General features: G+C 40.1%; 1 protein-coding gene and 2 pseudogenes across 1 annotated transcript; 1 reads left to right on the top strand and 2 right to left on the bottom strand.

The window, feature by feature from the left end:
• The first annotated feature begins 3,950 nt into the window (after window positions 1-3,950).
• On the top strand, window positions 3,951-4,711 carry LOC124093794 (olfactory receptor 2W3-like; annotated as a pseudogene).
• A 2,268-nt stretch (window positions 4,712-6,979) lies between these two features.
• On the bottom strand, window positions 6,980-8,250 carry LOC124093797 (olfactory receptor 2L13-like). The gene has a single exon (XM_046446348.2). It carries the CDS (start codon window positions 8,040-8,042, stop codon window positions 7,107-7,109), a length of 936 nt encoding a protein of 311 aa, XP_046302304.1. The 5' UTR covers window positions 8,043-8,250; the 3' UTR covers window positions 6,980-7,106.
• A 13,072-nt stretch (window positions 8,251-21,322) lies between these two features.
• Window positions 21,323-23,786, bottom strand: LOC124093796 (olfactory receptor 2L13-like; annotated as a pseudogene).
• Between the last annotated feature and the right edge of the window lie 2,028 nt (window positions 23,787-25,814).

Raw genomic sequence — 25,814 nt, 5'->3', positions numbered from 1 at the left:
AAAGCTCTAAGCACCTCAGTGAGACCCTGTCTCTAAATAAAATACAAAATAGGGCCGGGAGTGTGGCTCTGTGATCCAGTGCCCCTGAGTTCAATTCCAGGTATTAAAAACAATTATGAAAATTATGGATTACTCCACATTTTTGGTTTAAAGAAGCTGATGAGGACATTTCCTATCAAGGGGAAAAAAAAATACAACTCTGGTTTTCTTGTTTTCTATCACAGGCCAGAGGAAAAACGTGGTTGTACAAAACAGAAGTGTGACTAATTCCCTATAATTTCTCCTCTGTCCCTCTCTTGAGCCCAGGGATCCCATGGGGAATGTGAATGCCCTGGAGTACCAAGCGCTGTTACTCTGGGTCCTCTTCCCGCTGTCTCTGAGGATCTCTCTGGGGAGACTACCTGTCTGATGTCAGCTTCACAAAACCCTTGTCCTCAGGGCCACTGAGGCCCGCTGGAGACCAGTAGGTAAGGGGAAGCTCCAGGGTCCCTTCCTCTTTCTCTCCTGGTATCTCTGCTGCTTTGTGGCACAGGAGAGTCATTCCCACCAGCTCAGGATGGGCCTATTCTGGAGAAAGAGCAATAAAACAAATGGGCATCAGAAATCACAGGGCAGAGGGCTTTGCTGGAGTCAGACCACCCCTCTTCCTCCTTCCACAACCAGCCAACCTCAGCTGCCTTGGCAACATGACATGCCACCAGGAATGGTGAGCAGGGTATATACCTAACCTTTCTGCTGATTCTTCACTCCTTCTTCTGTGCATTAGCATGCTGACTAACGACCTTCTTGAACCATCCAGAGTGTGCAGGTAATGCCAAAGGAGAGGCATGGCCTCTGTTCTTAGAGAATTTAATAGAGTGATGCCCGTGCACACCTGCAGAGTGCGTGCCACACACAGACCTACTCAGAGTCCCACAGCAGGGAAACCATGTACAGCCAACTGTCTGGAATTCATTTCTGCTAGTTAATCAAAGAACATAGGCTATAGAAAATACACTTTGAGCTACTCTTCAAATAAAATAATAGGCAAGGATATGCATAGCGATGTAAAGAGAATGGACAAAATTCGTTCATATCAATGGCCCAGAGGGTAAAGAAGATACTGAACTGCAGTAAGTTAATGAAGGGCAGTACCCAGCAGAGAACACTTTCATCTGAATTTGAAGTAAACTGGTGTGTAGAGATAGGATGGGAAAGAAGAAACCCAACCTAGATAGGTAATAGAAAACACTCTGTCATCAGCCTCAGCCCAACGCAGGCTGTGGTAGGAAGTCTGGATGTGAGGAAGACCAAGGGTGAGGTATGAGAACTGAATGTTGGAGTTATGTGAACACACCGCCAGCATTGGCATTGATGTGGTGGGCACCAGGTGCCAGGATCCCACGGAGTCACTGTGCTCTAGAGCAGGGTGAGGAACAGTGCTGTTTCCTTTGAGGAGTAAATGGCCCTCACAGCCTGGTCCTGAGGGGGTGGGCAGAGCTCCTGCCACTCACCTGCTCTGTGCTGGTCACACCTATTGGCACTCCCTACCGCACATCTGCTACGTGGGTACCTGATTCCAGTGCAGGAGGGAGAACCAGACATCCTCTTGTGCTCAGCGACCTCCACAGAATAAAACCTCAGGCCAGAATGAGAGACAGTGTGCGGCTAGGGGAAATCAATGCCTAGGTGTAGGGACAGAGGGTGTGTAGGAAGAAGGGAGGCCCAGGGGACGGGTGGAGACCAAGGCTGCCAAAGCAGGGTCAGTGCAAGCAATCTGAGCAGTCCTAGGAGCTGCACAGAGGAGGTGAATCTGAAGGACATTGTGAAGAGTGTGCCCAGGGCTGACGGGCCAGGCAGGCTTGCACGCTGCAAATGGCCACATGCTGGCCACGGAGTTTGGAAAATTCTCAGCCCTGGAGAGTAGAAGTTGGGACAGAAGACACATAGGCCATTGATGAAGGAATGGTTTGGAAGCAAACCCGTGCACATGGCAGGGCTCTTGAAAAGCAGCAAAGGCAGCTGGGAATTCATCAGGAGGTGAGCAAAGGGAAACATTTGGATGTTGTAGGGGGAGAGTAGTAATTCAGCAAAGGACTGAAGGCCACGGACAATGGTAGGAAAATGGAAGAAGTGGGGGAACTAGAGGAGAGGGAAGAGCAGAGGGGACACTCAGCATAAATCCAGGCTGTGGTCCAGGTAATGCACTGGCAGGCACAGTCAGCTGAGGTGTGCACCGTGGATACGCAGGGAAGTGGGAAATTCCCCATGGTGAAGCACCAGCTCCTCTCTGACCTCCCACTGGGGTTATGATCTTAGTGCAGTGAAAAGATCTGTGTCTTGCTTATTACTGGTGGCATGAGGTCTAAAATTTTGGTTTATATAAGCCTTTAAATTTCAAATATTTGAAAATGGTATCATTAATTTAAGAAGCAATCATAGCACCTTAAGTTCTATGAGATTTCAAGGTGGCGTTTTATGGACTGAAGTTGACCTCTTCCTACCTGGACAGTAGATGGGGTCTTAGGAAGCAGTGGTTTTAACAAATGATACAAAGAGTGGGAAAACGGAAGTGAAGTTTGTTCCACAATCAAGGAACCTGCAGCAATGGAAGGAAAAGAGGCACAAGAGGGTCAGGTCCCCTCTGCCAAGGGCATACTTCTTCATTCTAATAGGAGGTGGAAAAGGGACAGGCTGATCTCATTAACGTCTGTCTGAGACCTGCTTATAAACATTTAGTGATCACCAAACCCCCCAAAATCTGGCTAAAATATACCTCCCTCTGGGTCCATAGGGAAGTTAGTAACCATTTCATTAATAAAATGCAAAGTTCTCAAGCTGAACACAGGTACTAGAGACATAGGATGAAATGACCATAATCTCTGTCTTCAAAAACTGTCTTGAAAGGAGATTGGGGGCAACTCCAGAAGAGAGTCACATGGCACCTGCTACGATGGAACAGTATCCCATCGTAAGCCTGAGTTAGACACCAAATCCTCAGACTCAGCCTCTTATAAGGTGACTGAAATCACAGACCCTGGAGGAATCAGACAGGTGGAGAAACTCACATCAGTCTTGGTGATGAACGGTCATAATGTGGAAAAGCCAGAATGTCTAGGTGAATCCCTCCCTCTCTTTCTTTTCTTTCCCTTTTCTTTTGTCTTTCCTTCCTTCCTTCTCTCCTCTTTCCTTCCTCCTCCTTCCTTCCTCCCTCCCTCCCTTCCTTTCTCCTTCCTTCCTCCCTCCCTCCCTTTCTTCCTTTATTTTTCTCTCCTCCCTCCTTCCTCCCTTCTTTCTTCCTCCCTCCCTCCCTCCCTTTCTCCTTCCTTTCTTCTCTCCTCCTTCCTTCCATCCTTCTTCTTTTCCTTTCTTTGAGGAATCTGGCAGGAGCCAACCTCTCCTAAAGATTGGTGATGACGAAAGTTGCCACGGCGTCCACCCAGCCTCAGGTGCACTCAGGATGCTCATTCACAGAGAGAGGAGGGACTCCGACCCTGGTACCATGTCTCTACTTTCCTCCTGGGCTGAGGAAGAGGACAGACGAACTCTGCTTGTTCATGGGGAGGCTGATTCAGGGGGTTCAGGTCTAGAGGAAAAATAAGGGAATTTTCTGCCCTAAAAATTGTTTCCGTAAATCTTAAAAATGTTTCACCTTCAAAAAATTTGATCCATTTTTAGCAAAATGTTCACAATATAGTGTTTAAAAATATATTCTCTCTTTAAGAATATATTTATTTTTAATTCCCACAAACTTTCTGTTTATTTTTTAAATGATATTTAGGTTTTACATTTTGTTTTGAGTACATTTTTTTTATCCTTGATGTATAAACACTATTGATTTCTGGTGTTAACCCAGTAAGCAATGCACATAGACAGACACGTTTTCACTAGAAGTTCCAGATGTGCTTAGTATGTGACAGGGTGCAGAGGAGCTGGGAATTACTTTTTCTTTTCTTTTCTTTTTTTTTTTTTTTGTTTCAAATTCCATTTTCCTCAGGTGCAGTAGAGATGGATAGGACCAACGGCAGCACCCAGAGCCACTTCATCCTCCTGGGTTTCTCTGACCGCCCCCACCTGGAGAGGGTCCTCTTTGTGGTCATCCTGGTAGCCTACCTGCTGACCCTGGTGGGCAACAGCACCATCATCCTGATGTCTCGGCTGGACTCCCGGCTCCACACGCCCATGTACTTCTTCCTCACCCACCTGTCCTTCCTGGACCTCAGCTTTACCACCAGCTCCATCCCCCAGCTGCTCCACAACCTGAGTGGCCGCAACAAGACCATCAGCTATGTGGGCTGCATGGTCCAGCTCTTCCTGTTCCTGTGCCTGGGTGGAGTGGAGTGTCTGCTACTGGCTGTCATGGCCTATGATAGGTTTGTGGCTGTCTGCAAGCCCCTGCACTACAACTCTGCCTATGTATCCACAACTCTGCCTGGGCTTGGTGTCGGTGGCCTGGGGCTGTGGGATGGCCAGTTCTTTGATCATGTCACCAATGACGTTGTGGCTACCTTGATGTGGACACAACAAGGTGGACCACTTCCTGTGTGATATGCCCGTGCTGATCCGGTTGGCCTGCATCAGCACTGCTGCTGTGGAGGGCATCACCTTCATCCTGGCCGTGGGCATCGTGCTGTCTCCCCTGGTCTTCATCTTGGTCTCCTATGGCCACATCGTCAGGGCTGTGTTCAGAACCCAGTCCTCAGGAAGACACAGAATCTTCAACACAGGCTAAGTGGTGAAGCTAAATGATACCAACAACACAGGACTTAATACATGAAAGATAACTACATACAAAAGGGCTCTCACACACACACAAGGAACAGGAATCACCTCAACAGATCATAAGTCCAAGATCTCTGAAAACATGAAGAAATAACCAAGTTTCCACCCCAAATTTATAACACCCCAAGAAAGGAGCCTGCAGATATGGAAATGGATGACATTCCAGATAAAGACCATAGAATTATTTATATATTTAATGAGCTAAACTAAGATCAAAAGAATAAATGAAGAAAAATACAGAAAGTGAAAGACCATTTAAATAAATAAATAATGAAATTGAATACAGAAAAGCCCATCAGAATTTCTGGAATTGCAAGGCACAATGATGCCAATAGAATTCAACTGAAAGTGTAACCAATAGATGAGATCGTGTAGAAAATGAGGCACAGAACTCTCAGCAATTTATAGAAATACCCGTGGTCTTGAAATATGTACTCTAGAACTATGTCCAGCAACCATAACTAAAATAAGGGAAACGTTCATTTCTAGATGAACTTCTGTGTGGGAACATTAGTCAGGATTATTAATAAGTCTCAGAACCTGAGGAAGCAATTACTTCAAGGAGTAGGTGATTTATCAGCCACTAAATACTGAGTATTTATAGCATTGTAGTGGACATAGAGGTAAATCTAAGTATTCTATAAATCAGATGTCATTAAACCCTGTCTCTAAATTAAAAAGGAAAGAGGGCTGGTGTTGTGGCCCCGTGGCTGAGCACTCATGGGTTCATTCTCTGGTACAAAAAAAAGAAAAAGAAAAAAAATGAATGAGTGAAGGAATGAATAAGTAAAATGAGTGAATAAAATTGAAGGCTAGTTTGACATTTGGGCCTTAGGATGAGCACTTTCATCCAATTGCCACCAATCTAGGTAATTATAATTATAATCTTATTGTTTGCTAAATATTTCAATGTTTCTCTCCTCCTCCATTAGTATAATTACTGCTCTTACTTTCCATAATATTTTCTAGTTACATTCAAACTGACATTTGATTCTGATTGTATCAACCAGGGTTCTTAATTGAAAGGAATGAAGCAAATTAATTTCTATTAAGACAGAAAAGAGACATACTGAAAGGTATATGATGGCCCCTATGGTCTTCAGAAACACCAAGCAGTCAGGCTGGATGTGTATACATCAAGAACATCCCCAGTACATGTGTGAGATAGAACGATAGAGGATGTCCCCTGGCCAAACAGCAGATGATTGTGCTGTTGCCACACCACCAGATCATGTGACCTCAGTAAATCCCATAAGCTCCAGTTTGGTGAAATGGGACAGAACGTGGATGGAGCTGGGCATGTGGCTGATGGCTCATGGAACTGACCAGGCAGACAGAGTAGAAAGCACGAGACCCAGTGATACCTGCAGACACAGGCTACCTGTGAGGCTCGGGAGGGCACAGCCATGCACCTGAGAGAGACACACTGTGTTGACTGCCCAGATGGTGGGAAAGAAGACCCCAAAGAGCCAATCAAAGAAGGCACTAGTGATAGGAGCCAAGGAGAACCTCCTAGTGGAGTCAAGGATCATGGATGCTGCTGGTCAAATAATTTGAAAAGGGAAGTGAAGGAAAAGTGCAGCATCTGCCCAGGACATAGAATGCTCTTTACATAGCACATGCCAGGAGAATGATCAGAGATGTGGGTGACGGTGGATTCCAGGAGCTGCTTAGAGTATCATATATCCATAACTGAGATTTAAAGGAAATAAATTATTATTTTAAGGCATTTAAAAGAAATGCATGGCTATTTTTCAGAGTACAATTCTTGGTCTCAAGACCAGGAATCATATAATAAAGATGTAACATCTTTCCCTAAAGGAAAAGACTTTGAATCACCCAGAAATCCTATGATTTGGGGACACTGGCCCCATGTTTGTGGGACACTTGAAGTTTCTACAGTTCAAGTCGCTGTGGGCTATAAGTATAAATTACACACAGGATTTGACAAAATAGAATAAAAACAAAGTATACAGGCAACAATATTTTTTCATGACACATGTAGACATGATAACTTTTCAATATCAGTATAAAATATTTTATATTGACTAACAGATATAAGAACATATAATGTATTTTATATGCAATTATTATGATACAAAATAATATGTAATTAATATTTACATTGTTAATATTAAATGGATTTTAACATATTCAATTAAAGATATTGTTAGCATATTAATTTATAATTATCAATATATTATTTCAATTAGTTTTACATATGTGTCACTAGAAAGCTCTAATTACATACACAGATCTCACTATATACCTATTGGTCAGCTATGATCCAGCATGTTCCAGTCTGCATGGAGAGAAGCCATACAGAGGAGTAGGGACAGCCATGCTCACTCCTTCCTGGGGGAGAACATCCCACACACTCTTCCCATGGCCCCCAGCACCTCCTTGTTCCTCAGGCTGTAGATGATGGGATTGAGCATGGGGGTGAGGATGATGTAGAAGACTGCAAGGATCTTATCCTCTGCTGGGGAGCGGAGAGTCTTGGGACGGAGATAAGTGTAGACAAAAGGAGCATAGTAAAATGTCACCACGGTTAAATGTGTGGAGCACGTGGTGAAGGCCTTTTTTCTCCCCTCTTTTGAGTGCATGTGGAAGACAGCATAAAGGACCCATCCATAAGAAACAGTAATACCAAGGAAAGGAAGGAGGAGAAACACAACTGTGCTCACAAACACCATGTACTCATAGACCCAGGTGTCCATACAGGCCAGATGAACCATGGCTGGGACATCACAGAAAAAGTGGTTGATGGCCCTAGACCTGCAGTAAGGAAGAAGGATGTAAAAAGTGTGTGAAACAGAGTTGATGGAGCCCAGTGTCCAGGACCCCAGGATCATCTTCAAACACATCCTTTTACTCATGCGAATGGGGTAGTGGAGGGGGTGGCAGATGGCCACAAAACGGTCATAGGCCATGGAGGCCAGGATTAAACCTTCTGATCCAGCCATGGTCAGGAAGAAGAAGCTTTGCACACCACAGCCCAGGAAGGAGATGCTCTTCTGGCCAGAGAGGAAGTTGATGGCCATCTTGGGGACCGTGGAGGAAATATACATCAGGTCCATGAGGGAGAGCTGGCTGAGGAGAAAGTACATGGGAGTGTGGAGCCGCGGGTCCAAGAAGATGAGGGCAGTCATCCCTGAGTTCCCCAAACAGGCGAGAACAAACACAAAGATGATCAGGAGCAAGAGAAGTAGGCCAGTTTGGTTTTGAGGAAACAACCCCAATAAAGTAAAATCATTTGAAGTTTCATTCCATCTTTCCATGGAAATGTACTCTATAATTTCCTTTAAAGAACAACAACAAAAAAAACCCTAAGTAATAATCATAGTAAAACAGGAAAGGAGAATAATAGAAATTAAGTTTATTAGTGTTTTTTAGAGTGAGTTGTTATTATTCCTACAACACTGCAGTTATTATTATTCCTACAACACTGCAATCCAACATTCAATGGATTTTTTTCAAACAAGTATCTTTATGCTTCAGATAATGAATTTTATGTGTAGCAGTAGCTAATATGTTTCTATTTCCATATTTTTATTGCTGCATTATAATTGTACATAATGATAGTACTTGTCCACTCACACAATGTGACTACATAATGTGGCTTATATCCCTCTCTGGAACTGTTTCTGCTGGGTAGGAGCATTCCTAGGACTTTGCACCAGGCTCAGCCCCAGAGGAAGCCAGGATCCTGCTTTCCCAGCTCCCCAACTCAGCACTCAGGTTCACCACAGACGTGGCCTGTGGGGTGCAGAAGTGCCCTGTGTGCTTGAGTCTGCATCCTCAGTGACCTCGCCTCCTCCACACCTTTAGTGCCTGCTCTCCCCTCCCCACTGGCACTGCTACAGCTGAGTAAGCCAGGGTCTTCTCCCAGAGCTGTGCTGCTCACCTCCTAAACAGAAGCTGCTCTGCTGGCCCTTAAAGTGGGCCACCATCCAAAGCATTGCTTTAAAACTGTGAAGGTATTATGACCCTAAAAGATCACCCTAACTGTAACATGTTCCTTGGTTATTGTCTCTTTCCTAATGAGGTTTCCATCTGTGGAAACTTTACAAGCTTAATATCAAACATGTAGGATTTCTTATATATTATCCTTTTCTTCAAGTAAGCAAATTACACATGATGAAATTGACAGAATAAATAATATACAATAATTCCATTCTATATTCACAGTGGCAAGCTAGAAATAGAACAGTAACAGAAATGTAAGCTGGGTGTGGTTAATAGAATACACACATAGACACAGAGGAAACTTGGAGATGACACCATTTAAATGAAGTTTTCTTCACATTACTGCATTTTTAAAATCCAAATTATTGCATTAAAGTTTTCATTTCCCAGATAATAATAAGAATTCATGGATGTGAAGAATAACATTCTCAAATTCAGGTATTACTGGACTCAGACTTGACATCATATTTTTAGTCATTCCATGATAGAACAGTTAGTAACTGGTAAATGATTTACCAAAGTAATTTGTGTAATTATTATTGTCCTTCATAAGCTCAGGCCTAATTCCATACATCAGTCTAGGTCAGGCACATGGACCTTGGGGAGGATGTTTCTTTCTTCTGTTCCTGTGGTTTAGTTTCCCAAGGTGCAGGCAGGAGGTGACTCTGCTGCTGAGCTGTTCACTAGGAAGGAGCCTAAGCAGAGGCACTTCCTGACTCTAGCTAAGGAAAGGGAGCTACTGATTGTAGCTTATACATGTGTGTACTTGCCCTCCTCAGACTTGATTATGATGGGAAAATAAAACAAAAATGAGAAATTTTAAAAAAGCAAAATTTAAAGAAAAATGAGCCAGTTCCCTTCCTAGATTGTTTTCATGCTGCAGTCTTTTCTTGGGAATGTGCAATTGTACCCCAGCTCCTGACAGCCTCTCTTCTTCTCTTTATAATATCTCAGCTGACAATTGTGTTTTAACCCTTGTTTAACCTCCCAAATATTCATAGAAAAATATTGACACACTCCTTATATTTCTGGTATGTTTTTGACTTCTTTGTGCATCAAGTCTTAGTAGACTTTCAACTTTAGGTTTCTGCTTTTCCATCTCAAGGAAACAATGATACCACCGCCTGTTGTGGATGTTAATTTGGATTAATAGTTTTTTTTACCAGGAAAGGGGAACAATTAATAGTTTGTTGGCACTCTTCATCTTAATAACTTAAAAGCAGTTTCCTTGATACAAAACACAAATAAAATAGAAAAGGAGAGCTTGGAACATAAAGAAGGGATATGTTTTGAGAGCTGTCAGGTTGACAAGCAATGAGAGTGAAAAAGGCACCATCAGGAAGCCAACAGGAGTAGAGCATCACTGCACCTGAGGAAGTGACAGGATCACAGGTCCCTGGCATCCAGCATGGCCTAGAGACAAATCTCCTGAGCCTACAGAGAAAGAAAACCACGATGTCCCCAGCACTGAGATGCATTCATCCCTTCAAAATGTGCTCACTGCTTCTGTTTTGTGGCAGTGCTGCTGGGGTTGATTTGCTTTAGCAGTTCAAATACACAAGATTTCACAACCTGGAGTTAATCCTTAGTGGGTGACACAGACAATAGAGCAGCAGCTCACACATACTCTGAGGTGACCCAGCCATTCATATGGGAAAGAATCATAGGACAGGGAGGAAGGACAGAGGGACAGAGGGCAGCAGCACTGAGCACCTCTCCAAGGAGGTGCTGCTGGAGCCCTCAGGCTCTGGACCACTCTGCACAGACTGAGGAGCAGGACCAGCCCTGGGGTTCATCAGGGCAGCAGCAGGGACAAGAGGGCTCTGGAAGCTCGGGCCCCAGGGCAAGTGTGCAGGGAGGGGAGGACTCAGACTCTGCTCTGGACCAGATGAGAGGACAGTGGGTGTGGCTTCGGGTGAGGTCCCTTCTGGAGCTCACACAGGAGGCTCTGGTTGAGGAGAGATCTGAGAGGTGGAGCCCAGGGCAGAGACTGGGCAGTGGGCAATGAGGACAGCTGGGGCTACCCTGGGTTTAGCAAAGGAATCCAAGCATGCCAGGGACCCCTGAGGCCTGAGCACATCAGCACAGCTGTGTGCTGCTTAGGAACAGGGTGGGACACATTGAGTCCTCTGTCTCTGGTCCCCATCTCAGGGGCTATTGCATCATAGGCTCTCAGCAGATCTGCTGATTAACTAAACCAAATGTGATCCTCAGAGTTAAATTAGCAATATAGATCAAACAAAGAAAATGTGACTAGATAATTTCATAAATCAATCTTTGACATACACACTCTGCACATCAGGGCATGATAGACTTTTGGGTACTTGCTTCACTCCTCAGTTTAGTCCAAGTTTAACTTCAGAGGAGGAAAGGGCCCGGCAGCCCTGGCAGTGCCAATCCCTGAACACACAGTCTGCTGTACGTTTATGACTTCCTTTGGCAAATCATTCTGAAGGCAGGCATTCTGCGGCTTAGGATGCCATAAAAATGTGTTGATAATAGTCCTACAATATTTTTTTCTAAATTGAAATTTTTAATTTTGCCAAGTAATTGATGATCATAGTTATTTTCAAGTCCCCATACATCTAAGATTTGAAGCTTTTAGGATCTGGAACATTGGAGCTAAACATGGGATCTATTTCCATTGATGGCCAACAACTTTCTAAATTGGGTAAGGGACATTATTTCATGTATCAATATCCCATGAAACAGCTCCCTCTTGGTTACATGATACCTTAGAGAATATTGTTCAATGGCTACAAAACAGGTCTAAGATTAGTGTTTTCATTGATTTTCCTATAAGGCACATTGCTCAAATATACAGGGTTGGAAAAAAAAAAAACAAACCTCATTAGACAGGGCTTAATACATGTAAGGATAGCAAGTGTTGAACCCTGAGTTTACCTTGCAATGGTACAACAATTACCCAATTTAAAAAGTATTATGGACAACCAGCCCAAGAACAATAAGAAAATTGTTTGGACTTCAGCTAACTTAAAGTCAAAATTCTCTTATGAAAACTGTGGAGATGGAAATAAAAGAGCTCTGGGTCTCTAGTACATAGAGTGTCCCGAATGTGTGCCAGCTCCACTCTTCCTTACATACATTAAACATTGAGAAGACTCAGAACAGAGTAATCACTGCCTCAGCTAAGGTTGCACCTCTCAAGAGCAGCACCTTGTAGAATCCTAACAGGTTTATACTACCTCATGTTCACAGTTTTTTATTTTAGTTTATGGGTTCTTTTTACTTACACATAACAGAAGAATCCATTTTGATAGAATCATACAAGCCTGGAATATCTCTTTTTCTAGTCAGAAACCAAGTCTTGAGGATGTATATGATGGTGGGATTCACTGTGACATATTCATGTATATACAAAGGAAAGTTGTGTCAGATTCATTCCACTGTCTTTTCTTTTCCTATCCCCCACCCATTTCCTTCATTCCCCTTTGTCTAATCTTCCCTTACTCCTTATTATGGGTTAGCATCTGCATATCAGAGAGACTATTTGATCTTTTTAGGGTTATTCTTATCTTTTCCAATTGTTATGAAATAGCCCTTACATTGTGAAACAGAGACAGTTTTCTCATGATAGGAAAACCAATCTCCAATATATTTTTCTTAGTTTAACTTAACCCAAATCAACTCAGTTCAATGACGTCATCTGGTCTCACCTTGTCTGAAGTCCTTGAGTTTGTACTTTGAGAGGAGTAATTTCATAACTATGACATTCTCAGCTGAAAGTCCATTGAATTCTTTAAAATAGTTAAACCCCATGCCATATTCATACTCTGCCCAGGTAAGCATCTTGGTCCTGCCACAGAGCAGCAGCCCCAGCATCTCACCAAGCTCTCTTGATATGAGAAGCCAAAGGGCACCAGGAAGGAATCCTCACAACACATTCAGCGCTCACTGCTCCCACCTCCACCAAGTCTTGATGCTGAAATCACAAAGCTCTTCACCTTGTGAGTGTTCCCTGTATTACTGCTTTGCTCACACATCTTCCTTTGCTATTGCCTTGTTCAAGTGAAAACAGAGTAAGACACGACACACTTACTTACTTGGGTTCTACAAAGGGGACAGAAGAATGAGCTGCTGCACCTGGTAGTGTGCAGAACCTTCCTCTACCAAGCCTCACATGTTCTCCCTTTGACTCTAATTGATCCCCAATGTTCAAGCCCACAGGGACAGGAGCCTTGGCCATTTCACCTGACTCTGCTGACTTGGAGATGAACTCAGTTCAAACTTAGAGCAAATCCACCAACCTGCTCTGGCCTGCTGCCCAGAATTAGTCTCAGGGAGGATGAACCCAGCTATTCTAAAGCAGAATGGAGAGCTCTAAGAGGTATTTAGTAATGGTCACCAAAACCTTCTGGTTTTGTAAGTGAGAGACCTCAGGATCAACAAGGTGCAGAAAACACATACAAGTGTTCAGGGGATAACAGTTACATTAGAGCAGGAACAATTACCTTCTACAGTCTGATCAGTTTCCAGAGGAAATTGCTGCAGTCCGGCTGCAGCAAAATAACCGGGGGGTGACGAACAACTTGTGAATGTTGATACAGCAGGAGTAGGAGCCGTTTATTGCAGGACAGGAGCAGTATTTATACATTCCACACAGCTTATCTAATTAGCATAAACTAGATACATCAGTCAACCAATCAGGAATCTCTACACTTAATGGCTCGGTTTTGTTACTTCTCAAACTACTCTTTTTTTTTTTTTTTTTGTTTACTCTTTTTTTTTTTTTTGTTACTTCTCAAACTACTCTGGCATTTTGCCAGGCACCATCCAGACTTGTTTACGAACTCTAACATTCCCCTGGCAAAATGCCAGGTGTTATTTTGACTTGTTTACAGACTCTAACAGGAAATTGCTGGTATTTCTGACTAAATTAAATTATGCTATAACAAGATACCTTCTCTATCTGAGGAGAGGTTGACAGTTGGTTCATGAAAATATAATGCAGTCAGCAATTTGACTAAAGTGGAAAGTAGACTCAGAAGTTTTTTGATAAAATAAGGACTAGGTGTAGAGAGAGGAGTCCAGCCTGCCAGATCCACCCTGACTAGGAGACAGAGTTAGGCCAATTTCATAAGTCATTAGTTTGTTGCCAGATCTTTAAAACAAGACTCATTGGAGGGACATTTTATGACTTAGCTGGACGTATGCATGCCCAATGTCTGCAAAGTGTCTGTTTCAGGAGTAGGAATGGAGAGACATGACAATCTCTTATTATCTTACTAAAATACAGATTGGAAAACCAGAGAATGGTACATTTCAGGTTGTTTTGGGTACTCATCTGTGATGTGGAGACTCTTATCATAGGAGGAGATGTCAGAAGATAACTTAAAGAAATTGTACCCATACATATCAGTGACCCATTATATGGAAATATAATGAAGTACAAAACTTAACAAATGAGTTCCATTGCTTCAGATTTCAGTTATAAACACACAGATTTTTTATTGCCATTGTCCATCTTTTGTGGATATCTCCTATCTCCCCCTTATGCAGAGTTGTACCTATTGTGTTTACAGGCAAAACTCCAACCCAGCTAATCCCCACTTCCTGCCTGTTCTGAGGACAACAGAACCCATATGGAATAATGAAAATGACAGAAGAAGAGTACAAGCCATACTGATGGATCTAAATTCAAACTTAGGAACAAAAACCTCACATTTATGTCTTTGGCATGTCACAGTATGTTCTTATTCTCTGAAATCTAGTAATGCAAGCCTCCTCTGAACTCCAGCCCCCTTCCATGGGCTGGAAAGTGCTGGAAGTGGCCCTGCTCTTGCACCAATCCACCCGTCCACTTTTGCAAGGGGCCCATCTCTTTATCTCCTCTTTCCATTGTTTCTGAGCTGGACTCTTTTCACAGGTGTATAAACATGATTTTTTTAAATAGGAAAAGTATGGGTATATGTAATTTTTTCTTCTGGTCTTTTTTATAATTTTTTAAATGACAGAAGAATACATTACAATTCTTCTTACGTGTATACAGAACAATTTTTCATATCTCTGGTTGCATATAAAGTATGTTGACACCAATTCGTGTCTTCATACATGTACTTTGGAGGGTACATGTAATTTAATACTGTTCTTCAAACCAAAGTAAAATTGAAGACTCTGATATTAGATTGAGCTTCCTCTTCTGTGGAGGAGGAAGTTTCTCATTATAAGGCGGAGTAATGATGGTTGGTGCCTATTTTCTTTGAGGACATGGTATATAATATTCCAAAGGTTTTGGCTTTTAGGTTCTGGCCTGGGAAATCAGTTGAAATTCTAATTGACTTACCTCAAAAAGTGACCTGCTACTTTTTTTTGCAATTAAAAAAAATCTATTCATGTCCTGTATATTAGGCATTTTAATCAAAGTGTGTCTTGGAGAGGATTTTTTTTTAATCTTGCCTATTTGGGGTTCTAAATGCCTTTTGTGTTTGGATTTCTACTTCATTCCTAAGATTTGGAAATTTAAAATCTTATTTCAGTGAGAAATTCATGCAATAATTTTGTTTGTATTTTGCATTAGTCTCCATAATTCTCAAATTTGGACTCTTAATGCTATCTCAGTGTTGAACATTTTGGTACTGGTCTCTTAACACATTTTCTTTGTCAACTTTATTTTCAAATTTATATGTTTTCTCTTACAGGCTTGAGAATCTGTCTTCAGTGTTATCTAACCTATTGGTGATACTTTCAACAAAATTTTAATTTGATTTATTGAGTTTTATACTTCCAGGATATCTGTTTGGTTCTTTTTCAGGAAAAAGATACACTCATATATTGCTGGTGGGACTGCAAATTGGTGCAACCACTATAGAAAGCAGATGGAGATTCCTCAGAAAATTGGGAATGGAACCACTATTTGACCCAGCTATACCACTCGTTGGTTTATACCCAAAGAACTTAAAATCAGAATATTATAGTGATGCAGCCACATAAATGTTTATAACATTTCAATTCACAGTAACTAGACTATGGAATCAACCTAGGTGTCCCTCAATAGATGAATGGATAAAGAAAATGTGATATATATATATATATATATATATATATATATATATATATATATTCAATGGAATATTATTCAGTTTTAAAGAAGAGTAAAATTATGGCATTTGCCAGTAAATGGATGGAATTGGAGAATATCATGCTAAGCAAAATAAGCCAATCCCACAAAACCAAAGGTCAAATATTTTCTCTAATATGTGGACGCTGATTCACAATAAGGTGGGGGTGGGGAGGCACTAGGGAAGAATAGCATTACCCTAGATTAGGTAGAGGGAAGTGATGGGAGGGAAGGGGAGGGATGTGGGGATAGGAAAGATAGTAGAATGAAAATGACATTATTATTGGATGTATATATGTGACTACATATATCAAAGTGCATAAATGCATTCTACTGTCATGTATAACTAATTACAACAAATAAAAATATTTTTTAAAGTGGAAAATGAAAACCAGCATGGGAATAAATTGTAGCAAAAGAATAGTCAATTAAAGAAGAATAAAGTTTGAATTATGCATTAGAACTAAAAAACATCTCTCTATAATAACACTGAAGGTAAATGGTCTAAACTCTTCAATGAAAAGACCTACACTGGCAGATTATATTAAAAACAAAACAAGATCTAACAATATGTTTTTTTGCAAGACACTCACGGTTACAAACACATCAACAAATTCAGGTGAAAAAAATGAGAAAACATATAACATGGAAATGATAGCTGAAAACAAGCAGAGGTACCTACTCTCATCTCAGACAAAGTAGACCTCAGGTCAAATTAATTATGAGACACAAGGAAGTCACTTTATAATGGTTATAGGAATCATTCAAAAAGATATAGTGATTGTACACACTATGACACAAACAGTGGTTCATCTACTTACATAAAACAAATGCTTCTCAATATAAACAAGTAGACTATGATAAAGCAATACTTGGTGATTTGAAAACACCCCCTCTCACCACTACACAGGTTATTCAGACATGAACTGAGCAAAGATTCTTTAGAACTAAAAAAAATACTATTAATCAAATGAACCTAACAGACATCTATATAATATTTCATTCATTGACAACTAAAATCACTTACTTCTCAGCAGTACATGGAACATTCTCTCAAACAAATCATATTTTAAGGCACAAAGCAAACTTTAGCAAATACAATAAAAAAAGAGATAAGTCCTAGCATTCTACCAGACCTTTAAAGAATTATATTCAAAATGGAATATAATTTTAAAATGATATGAAAAAACAAACCATTCTAACACCTGAAGTTTGTATAATATACTTTAGCTTAAGGAATAGGTCACAGAAGAAATCAGGGTAGAAATAAAAAAAATAAAAACAAATAAGAATAGAGACATATAAAATTGTCTGGGACCATATAAAGGCAGTTCTAAGAAGAAAGTTTACAGTACTGAGTTCCTACATTAAAAAAATAAATAATCTAATATTACACCTCAAAGTCTAGAAACAGAAAAAAAATAACACCAAAATCAAGAGGAGTCATGAAATAATTAAAATCATAGACAAAATCAATTAAATTGAGACTAAGAAAATCAATACGAAGAGTCAACAAGACACAAGAGTTAGTTCTTTAAAAACAGAAAGAAGATTGATAAATGTTCAAACAAACCTAAATAAAGGAAGAGAAGAAACAAATTAACAACATTAGAGATAGAAAAATAAATATCATCACAGATACTACTGAAATCCAGACTATTGTGAGAAACTATTTGGAATTTTATACTCCAATAGATTAGAAAATCTCAAAGATTCTGAGAAATTCCTCGATATATATAACCTACCCAGATCAAGACATGAGGATGTAGAAAACTTAAACTTCATGTAAAGAAATGAAATAGAAGCAACTATTAAAAGATTTTCTAACAAAAACTCAGAACCAAGTTCTACTAGACCTTTAAAGAAAAATTAATACCAATCCTCCTCAAATTATTCCATGAAATAGAAAGGGAGGGAAGACTGCAAAATTTATTCCATAAAGTCACGTCACCCAGATATCAAACCAAGGCCACACCAAGGAAAAAATAAATCAGGTGAATATCATTGATGAATATAGGTGTAAACTTTCTTAATGGAATATTAACAAATTGTATTCAAATACACTATGACAAGATAGTGTACTGTGAACAAGTGTGTTTTATTTTATTTTATTTTTTTTAGAGAGAGAGTGTGTTTTAATATTTATTTTTTAGTTTTTGGCGGACACAACATCTTTGTTTGTATGTGGTGCTGAGGATCAAACCCAGGCCGCACGCATGCCAGGTGAGCGCGCTACCGCTTGAGCCACATCCCCAGCCCAAGTGTGTTTTATTCCAAGGATGCAAAATTAGTTCAACATACACACATCAAAAAATGTAAGTTGCCACATAAATAAAGTTAAGGACAAGAATCATATGACTACCCAATAGCTGCAGAGAAAGCCTATGACAATGTCCAACAGCCATTCATGTTTAAAACCCTAGAGAATGTAGGGATACAAGCCACTTGCTTCAGCATTGTGAAGGCTATCTATGGCAAACCCAAGAACAATTCCACACTGAATGGAGAACACTGAGAGCATTTCCCCTAAAAACAGGAACAAGGCAAGAGAGTTCACACTCACCGCTCATATTCAACATAGTTCTTGAAACTCTAGCCAGAGCCATCAGGTAAGAGAAGGAAAGGAAAGAGAAGGAAAGGAAAGAGAAATAGGAAAAGAAGAAATCTAGTTAACTCTAAATCTAGTTAACAGCATGGTCCTATAATTAGAACATTAAAAAAATCCAGCAGAAGACTGCTAGAGCTGCTAATCAATTTTAGTAAAGTGCAGGATACAAGATTAATATCCATAAATCAATCACTTTCTTGTACTCCATTAATAACTCCACTGAAAAAGGAAATTGGTAAAACGATTCCATTCACAATAAACCTCAAAAACAATTGAAAGTTAATCAAATGAAGAATGTGAAAGACCTCTATAATAAAAAATGATCTATATTTCACTAAATAAAGAAGACCTTAGCATATAAAAAGACCTCTCATGATCTGAATAGGCGGTATTAATATTGTCAATATGGCCATACAAAAGTGTCATACAGATTCAATGCAATCCCCATCATAATAGCAATAACATTATTCACACAACTAGAATGAGAGTTCTAAAATTCCTTTGGAAGGATAAGTGACCCATAACACACAAAGCAATCCTAAGCAAGAACAGCTATAATGGAGACATCACAATACCAGACCTTAAATTATACTGCAGAGCTCTATTAATAAAACCAGCATGGTATTAGCCTTGAAGCAGACATGAAGACCAATTGAATAGAATAGATGTCACACAGACCAACCCACATAGATACATCATCTGATACTCAGCAAAAGTGTCAAAAATATATACTGGAGAAAAGATACCCTTTAAAAAAAAGGTTTTAAAAAACCAGGATGTCCATATATAGAAGAATGAAATTTGAGCCCTATATTTCACCTTGCACAAAAGTCAACTCAAAGTGGATCCAGGACTAAGGAATTAGATCAGAAACCCTGCTACTGGAAGAAAATTGTATAGGCTCAGGTCTCCAACATACTGCCACAGGCATTATGTTCCCTAACAAAACTTGTAAGTACAAGAAATAAAACCAATAATCAGTAAAGTGAGATGACATCAAATTTAAAGGTTCTGAACAGCAAAGGAAACAATTAAGTGCATGAAGAGGGAGTGCACAATAGGTGATCTTAGCTACCTGCTCCTCAGAAAAAGGATTAATATCCAGAAAGTATGAAGAATTCAAAAAACTTAACACCAAATACCACCACCAACAACAATTAATCTAATTAAGAAATGGGGAAAAGACCTGAACAGACATTTTTTTAAAAGAAGAAATACAAATGGCCAATAAATATATGAAAAAAGTTCAACATTTCTAGATATCAGGGAAATACAAACCAAAACCCACCTTGAGATTTCATCTTATTTTAGTCACAATGGCAATTATCAAGAATACAAATCATAATGATAAATATTGGTGAGGATGTGAGAAAAGAGGTACACTCATACATTTTTGGTGGGACTTCATATTAGTGCAACATTCTGGAAAGCAGTATGGAGATTCCTCAAAAAACTAGGAATGGAAAAACCATATCACTCCCGCTTTCCCAGCCCTCAGTATCCAAAAGATCTCAAATCAGCACACTGTAAGGATTTAGCCACATCAATGTTTTTAGCAGCATAATTTACAATATTCTGATTGAGGAACCAATCTAAATTGCAATCAACAGATGAATGGATAAAGAAAATGTGATATATGTGCACAATGAAATATTATTCAACCATAAATGTTAATGAAAATACGGCATTTGCCAGTAAAGGTATGGAACTGGAGAAGATCATGCTAAATGAAACAAGCCAGATCCAGAATACAAAAGATTGGATATATACCCTGATATGCAGAAGCTAGGCCACAGAAGGGAAAAAGAGAAAGAGAAAAGGGGGAGTAATTTGATGAAGATAGAGATAAGGAGGGTAGAGAAAGGGTATTGTAGGGGAGGGAGGAAGTACAGGAAGAAAGGGGGAATGAATCTGATCACACCTTCCTATCTACACACATGACTACACTTCAGTGAATGTCACCTTTATATATATATATCCACAAGGCACTAATTTAAAAAAAATAAATACAAGAAAGATGAGGAGACTAGAGGAAAGAGAATAAGGGAGGGAGGGGAAAGGGAAGAGGAAGCACTGGGGACTGATCCATAGTCAGTTATAGTTCATGATTGTATAATTATGTCAAAATGAAGCCTGATATTATGTGGAACTAAAAAGAACTGATAAAAAATTAAATTAAAAAATATAAACCCCAGGACAGTGGACAGCAATGGATTAAGGAATTTGAAAATGGCAATGAAAGAAACATGTCACAGCTGTCCCCACTGCAGGAAAGAGCTGTTTTACATATTACATCCCCAAATATTTATTGGATTAATAATTATTTATAAATAATAGTGGTTGCTAGAAGATACTTAAAATTCAATTTCGCTACAAGAAATAAACCCAAAATTTAAAAGAAAATAGACAGTTGTTTATAAGGGTTGAGAATGCAAATCTTTATCCCAAAAGGCCAAAAATAACTGTCTGAAAGAGAAGCTTCATGTGGCCCTGAAGGAAAGTACTATAAGTCACTCACTGTCCCTTTGCTTCTATGAACACAGGCCCCACGATTCTCTGGGACACTTGACAAGTGTAGGGTGGAAATTGTCATGTGTTCTAAGGTCAGAATTTATACAAGACCTTGAGAAATTAAAATGAAAACAAACTTGACAAGAACAGTCATAATATCTTCTCAAATATTTCAAAATGATAACATGTCTATATTATTATAGATATTATTATATGCATTATAGTAACATGTGTAACATATTGTATAAAATATAAAATAATGTATGATTAATTTCAACATTGCTAAAATTAACATTATAATATTTTTTAACATAAACATATTCATAATGATTGTTGATATATATAATAACCAACATAAGATTTACATTAATTTTACTTTTAAATGCATCCTAGAATATTTAATTTGCACAGGTGGCTAGCATTATCCTTCTGTTTGTCAGCACTACTCTGAAGTGATGCAGAGGAGCAGGGACGGACATGGTCACTTCTTCCTGGGGGAGAACATCCCACACACTCTTCCCATGGCCCCCAGCACCTCCTTGTTCCTCAGGCTGTAGATGATGGGATTGAGCATGGGGGTGAGGATGGTGTAGAAGACAGCCAAACTCATCCTCTGCTGGGGAGCAGAGACTCCTGGGCCAGAGATAAGTGTAGACAAATCGTGTGCAGTACAATGTCACTACAGGTAAATGTGTAGCACACAGTGAAGGCTTTTCTCCTTCCCTCTTTTGAGCACATATGGAAGCCAGGAAAAAGACCCCTCCATAGGACACAGTGATGCCAAGGAAAGGAACAATGAGAAACAGGCTTGTGCTCACAAACGCCATGTGTCATAGACCCAGGTTTCCCCACAAGCCAGGGGCAACATGGTGGGAACATCAGAGAAGAAGTGATTGATGGCCCTGGACCTGCAGTAAGGAAGATGAAGGGCATAGACAGTGTGTGCCAAGGAGTTGATGGAGCCCACTGTCCAGGACCCCAGCATCATCTTCACACACTTCATTTTACTCATATGTGTAGGATAGTGGAGGGGCAGCAGATGGCCACAAAGCAGTCAGACCACGCAGGCCAGGATTAAACCTTCTGAGCCAGCCATGGACAGGAAGAAGAAGCTTTGCACACCACAGCCCAGGAAGGAGATGCTCTTCTGGCCAGACAGGAAGTTGTATGTCATCTTGGGGACAGTGGTGTAGATGTACATCAGGTCCATGAGGGAGAGCTGGCTGAGGAGAAAGTACATGGGCGTGTGGAGCCGGGGTCCAAGAAAATGAGGGCAGTCATTCCTGAGTTCCCCAAACAGGCGAGAACAAACACAAAGATGATCAGGAGCAAGAGAAGTAGGCCAGCTTGATTTTGGGGAGGCAACCCCAACAAAATGAATCATTTGAACTTTGGTTCATTTTCTCCATGAAAGTACACTCTTTTAATTTTTTTTAAATAAAAATAAATACAAAAACTTAGTAATAATCATGACAAAACAAGAGGAGAATAAAATAAATTAAGGTTAGTACTATTTGATTAGAATGAGTTGTTAATCCTACACAGCTTTTGTTAAATGAATTTTTATACAAGTATCTGTATGATTCAGAAAACAAATTGGTAATAGTAGCTTATATGTTTCTATCTCTTTCTCCATTTTTTTTAGAGAGAGAATTTTTTAATATTTATTTTTTAGTTATTGGCGGACACAACATCTTTGTTTGTATGTGGTGCTGAGGATCGAACCCGGGCCGCACGCATGCCAGACGAGCGCGCTACCACTTGAGCCACATCCCCAGCCCTCTTTCTCCATTTTTAATTGGTGTGATATAGAGAACAATCACATTTGTTGTTACATAGTTGTACATGCCCACAATATAGCAACACAATAGGGTTGACATAATTCCCTTCTGCCTTAATTTCCTTGAAAAAACTAAAGCCAAGTAATAAATAGGAAAAGAAACAGAAAAGAAGGATAAGAATGAATTGACTCTATTAGCCTTTTTTAATAAATTCTTTTTCCTTCAAAATCATAGCTTTTGTTAAATTGAATTTTAAAATCTGATAGTATATTCTGCCCCAGTTCTCTCTGGTAACCATCTCAGCACATCCTGGACACATACATGGACTTGGAATACAAAGCCTATACCAGGCACAGGAAACCCAGTGAGGTAGCTGGAGCCTTCCTGCCTGCCAACTCCCAGCAGGAACATTCCTAGGACTATGCACCAGGCTCAGCCCCGGAGGAAGCCAGGATCCTGCTTTCCCAGCTCCCCAACTCAGCACTCAGGTTCACCACAGACATGGCCTGTGGGGCGCAGAAGTGCCCTGTGTGCTTGAGTCTGCATCCTCAGTGACCTCACCTCCTCCACACCTTTAGTGCCTGCTCTCCCCTCCCCACTGGCACTGCTGCAGCTGAGTAAGCCAGGGTCTTCTCCCAGAGCTGTGCTGCTCACCTTCTAAACAGAAGCTGCTCAGCTGGTCTTAGAAGTGGGCCACCATCCAAAGCATTGTTCTAACACTGTGAAGGTATTGTGTGTTCTATAGTATCCTCCTAACACTTCTCCATGTGATCATGCCTAATTCCATATTTCAGGCAGGTCAAAGCCCAAGGACCTTAGAAAGCATGTTTGTTTCCTCTTCTTGTCCTGTATTTCAGTTTCCATAAGGTGAAGGCTGAGGGTGAATCAACTGCTACCTTGCAGTTCAACTAGGAAACAATCTTTACTGTCGTACATTCACGATTTTTAGCTTATCTGTATTTTTAATTATTCTCTTCAGAATTAATTATATAAGTAAAGCATAATAAATTCTTTTTCCTTCAGAATTATAGCTATTGTTAAATTGATTTTAAATCTGATTGAATTTAAAAATTTAATCTGATTAAGAAATTTAAAATCTGACTGATTTAAAGTCTGATTGAAAGTAACAAAAATTAGATGTTCATCACCAAAAAAAGAGAAAAAAATTAAGAAACCAAAAAGACGAGATAAAATGAGTGACTTTACCCTTCTAGATAATTTTATTTTTTACTATTTGTTCTCATTGACATTGGTATTTATATACTTTTATGTAAGTACTTTGTACTTATTAATTCATTTAATTCTGACAGCAACCTTAAGAGGTAAGTGTCAATATATCACTATTTTGTAGACAAAACAACAGAGGCACAGAAAGATTTATTTTCTCAAGGTCATATTAGTTAAAATCAACAGATCCCAGATGCTAACCAGGTAGTCTAGGGTCAGGTAGTCTAAATTCCCCTATATCCTACTTTGTCTAATGTTAAGGAAATGTTATTTATAGTTAACCCCAATATTTTAAAATTGATTCCCACTGTTAATATTTTGATACACACATTTCTAAGCTGATAAAAGTTTCAAGTTTTTATTAGTTTAATTTTTGTAATACAACTCAAATATGGTATTTATATTTGTAACTCAATTCATAATACCCCTCCTTTATCTCTTTAGGTCATCTCACTTCTGGAAATAAGCTTTTCCTTTCATCTATTTTCCCAAATTTGTATAAACTCTGATTATAATATATATATATATATATATATATATATATATATATATATATATAATATTTATTTTTTAGTTATCAGCGGACACAACATCTTTGTTTGTATGTGGTGCTGAGGATCGAACCCGGGGCGCACATGCTTTCCAGGCGAGCGCGCTACCGCTTGAGCCACATCCCCAGCCCATTGTAATATTTTTATATTTGACTTATTCCCATATCTAGCCTTGCTGTGAGATATTCTGCTTTACAGATTTGTACTCATCCATCTAAAGAAACAGCGAGACTGCATTGTATCTCAGCTATGAATTTGGGTCATTTTGAATTATAGATTTTTGAAGAGGAAAGAACAATAATTAATAGCTTTTTGTCACATTTACACTTAGTAACAAAACAACTGTTGCTACATATAACTGTGGTGAACAAATAATATTTTGAAAATACATCTAATAAAAAATGGAAAACATTCATAGAACATTCTAATTGACAAATATTAGGAGTGAAAACATGTTTTTGGGAACTGAGCAGGTGCAAGGGGACAGATGGGACCACAGGCAACTCTGCTTCTAAAAACTTGGAGACAAAAACCCATAACCACAAAGGAAATGAGAAAACACTAGACCACCATCTTTGTGATACATTCAGCCCCAAGTCTTGTGCTCACTCGTTCCATTTTGTGGCAGTGCTGCTGGGTATCGACTTGCTTTAGTGGTTAAAATACACAAGATTCCACAGTTTGGAGTTAATATTTAGTGGGTGACACAGAAAATACAGCAGCAGCTCAAACATGTTCTGTGGTTACACAGCCATTATATGGGAAAGAGAAATAAAGCAGGGAGGAAGGACAGAGGGCAGCAGCACTGAGCACCACTCCAAGGAGGTGCTGCTGTGGGAACCCTCAGGCTCTGGACCACTCTGCACAGACTGAGGAGTAGGATCAGCCCTGGAGGGAGCCTGCCTGGGTCATTAGGGCAGCAGCAGAGACAAGAGGGCTCTGGAAGCTCAGGCCACAGGGCAAGTGTGTAGGGAGGGGAGGACTCAGACTCTGCTCTGGACCAGGTGAGAGGCCAGTGGGTGTGGCATGGGGTCAGGTCCCCTTCTGGAGCTCACATGGGAGGCTCTGGTTGAGCAGAGAGCTGAGAGGAGGACCCCAGGGCAGAGACTGGGCAGTGGGCAATAAGGAAAGCTGGGGTGACCCTGGGTTTATTAAAGGATCCCAAGCACTCTAGGGATACCCCTGAGGCCTGGGTACATAAGCAGAGTAAGGTGCTCCTGAGGAACAGGGTGGGACCCATTGAATCCTGTGTCTCTGCCCTTTTTTTGGCTAAAGGTCTATAGAATAGTAGGCTCTAAGCAGATATTCTGATTAATTGAACAAAATAA

The sequence above is a fragment of the Marmota monax genome, unplaced genomic scaffold, assembly GCF_021218885.2.
Source record: "Marmota monax isolate L192 unplaced genomic scaffold, Marmota_monax_Labrador192_F-V1.1 WCK01_AAM20220418_F8-fsc01019, whole genome shotgun sequence".
In the NCBI taxonomy this organism is placed as follows: Eukaryota; Metazoa; Chordata; class Mammalia; order Rodentia; family Sciuridae; genus Marmota; species Marmota monax.
This window is presented reverse-complemented; position numbering and strand designations above follow the sequence as displayed.

Bases quoted from the DNA above. Each gene is read 5' to 3' on its own strand.
- LOC124093797 (XM_046446348.2), bottom strand. From the start codon at position 8,042: ATGGAAAGATGGAATGAAACTTCAAATGATTTTACTTTATTGGGGTTG.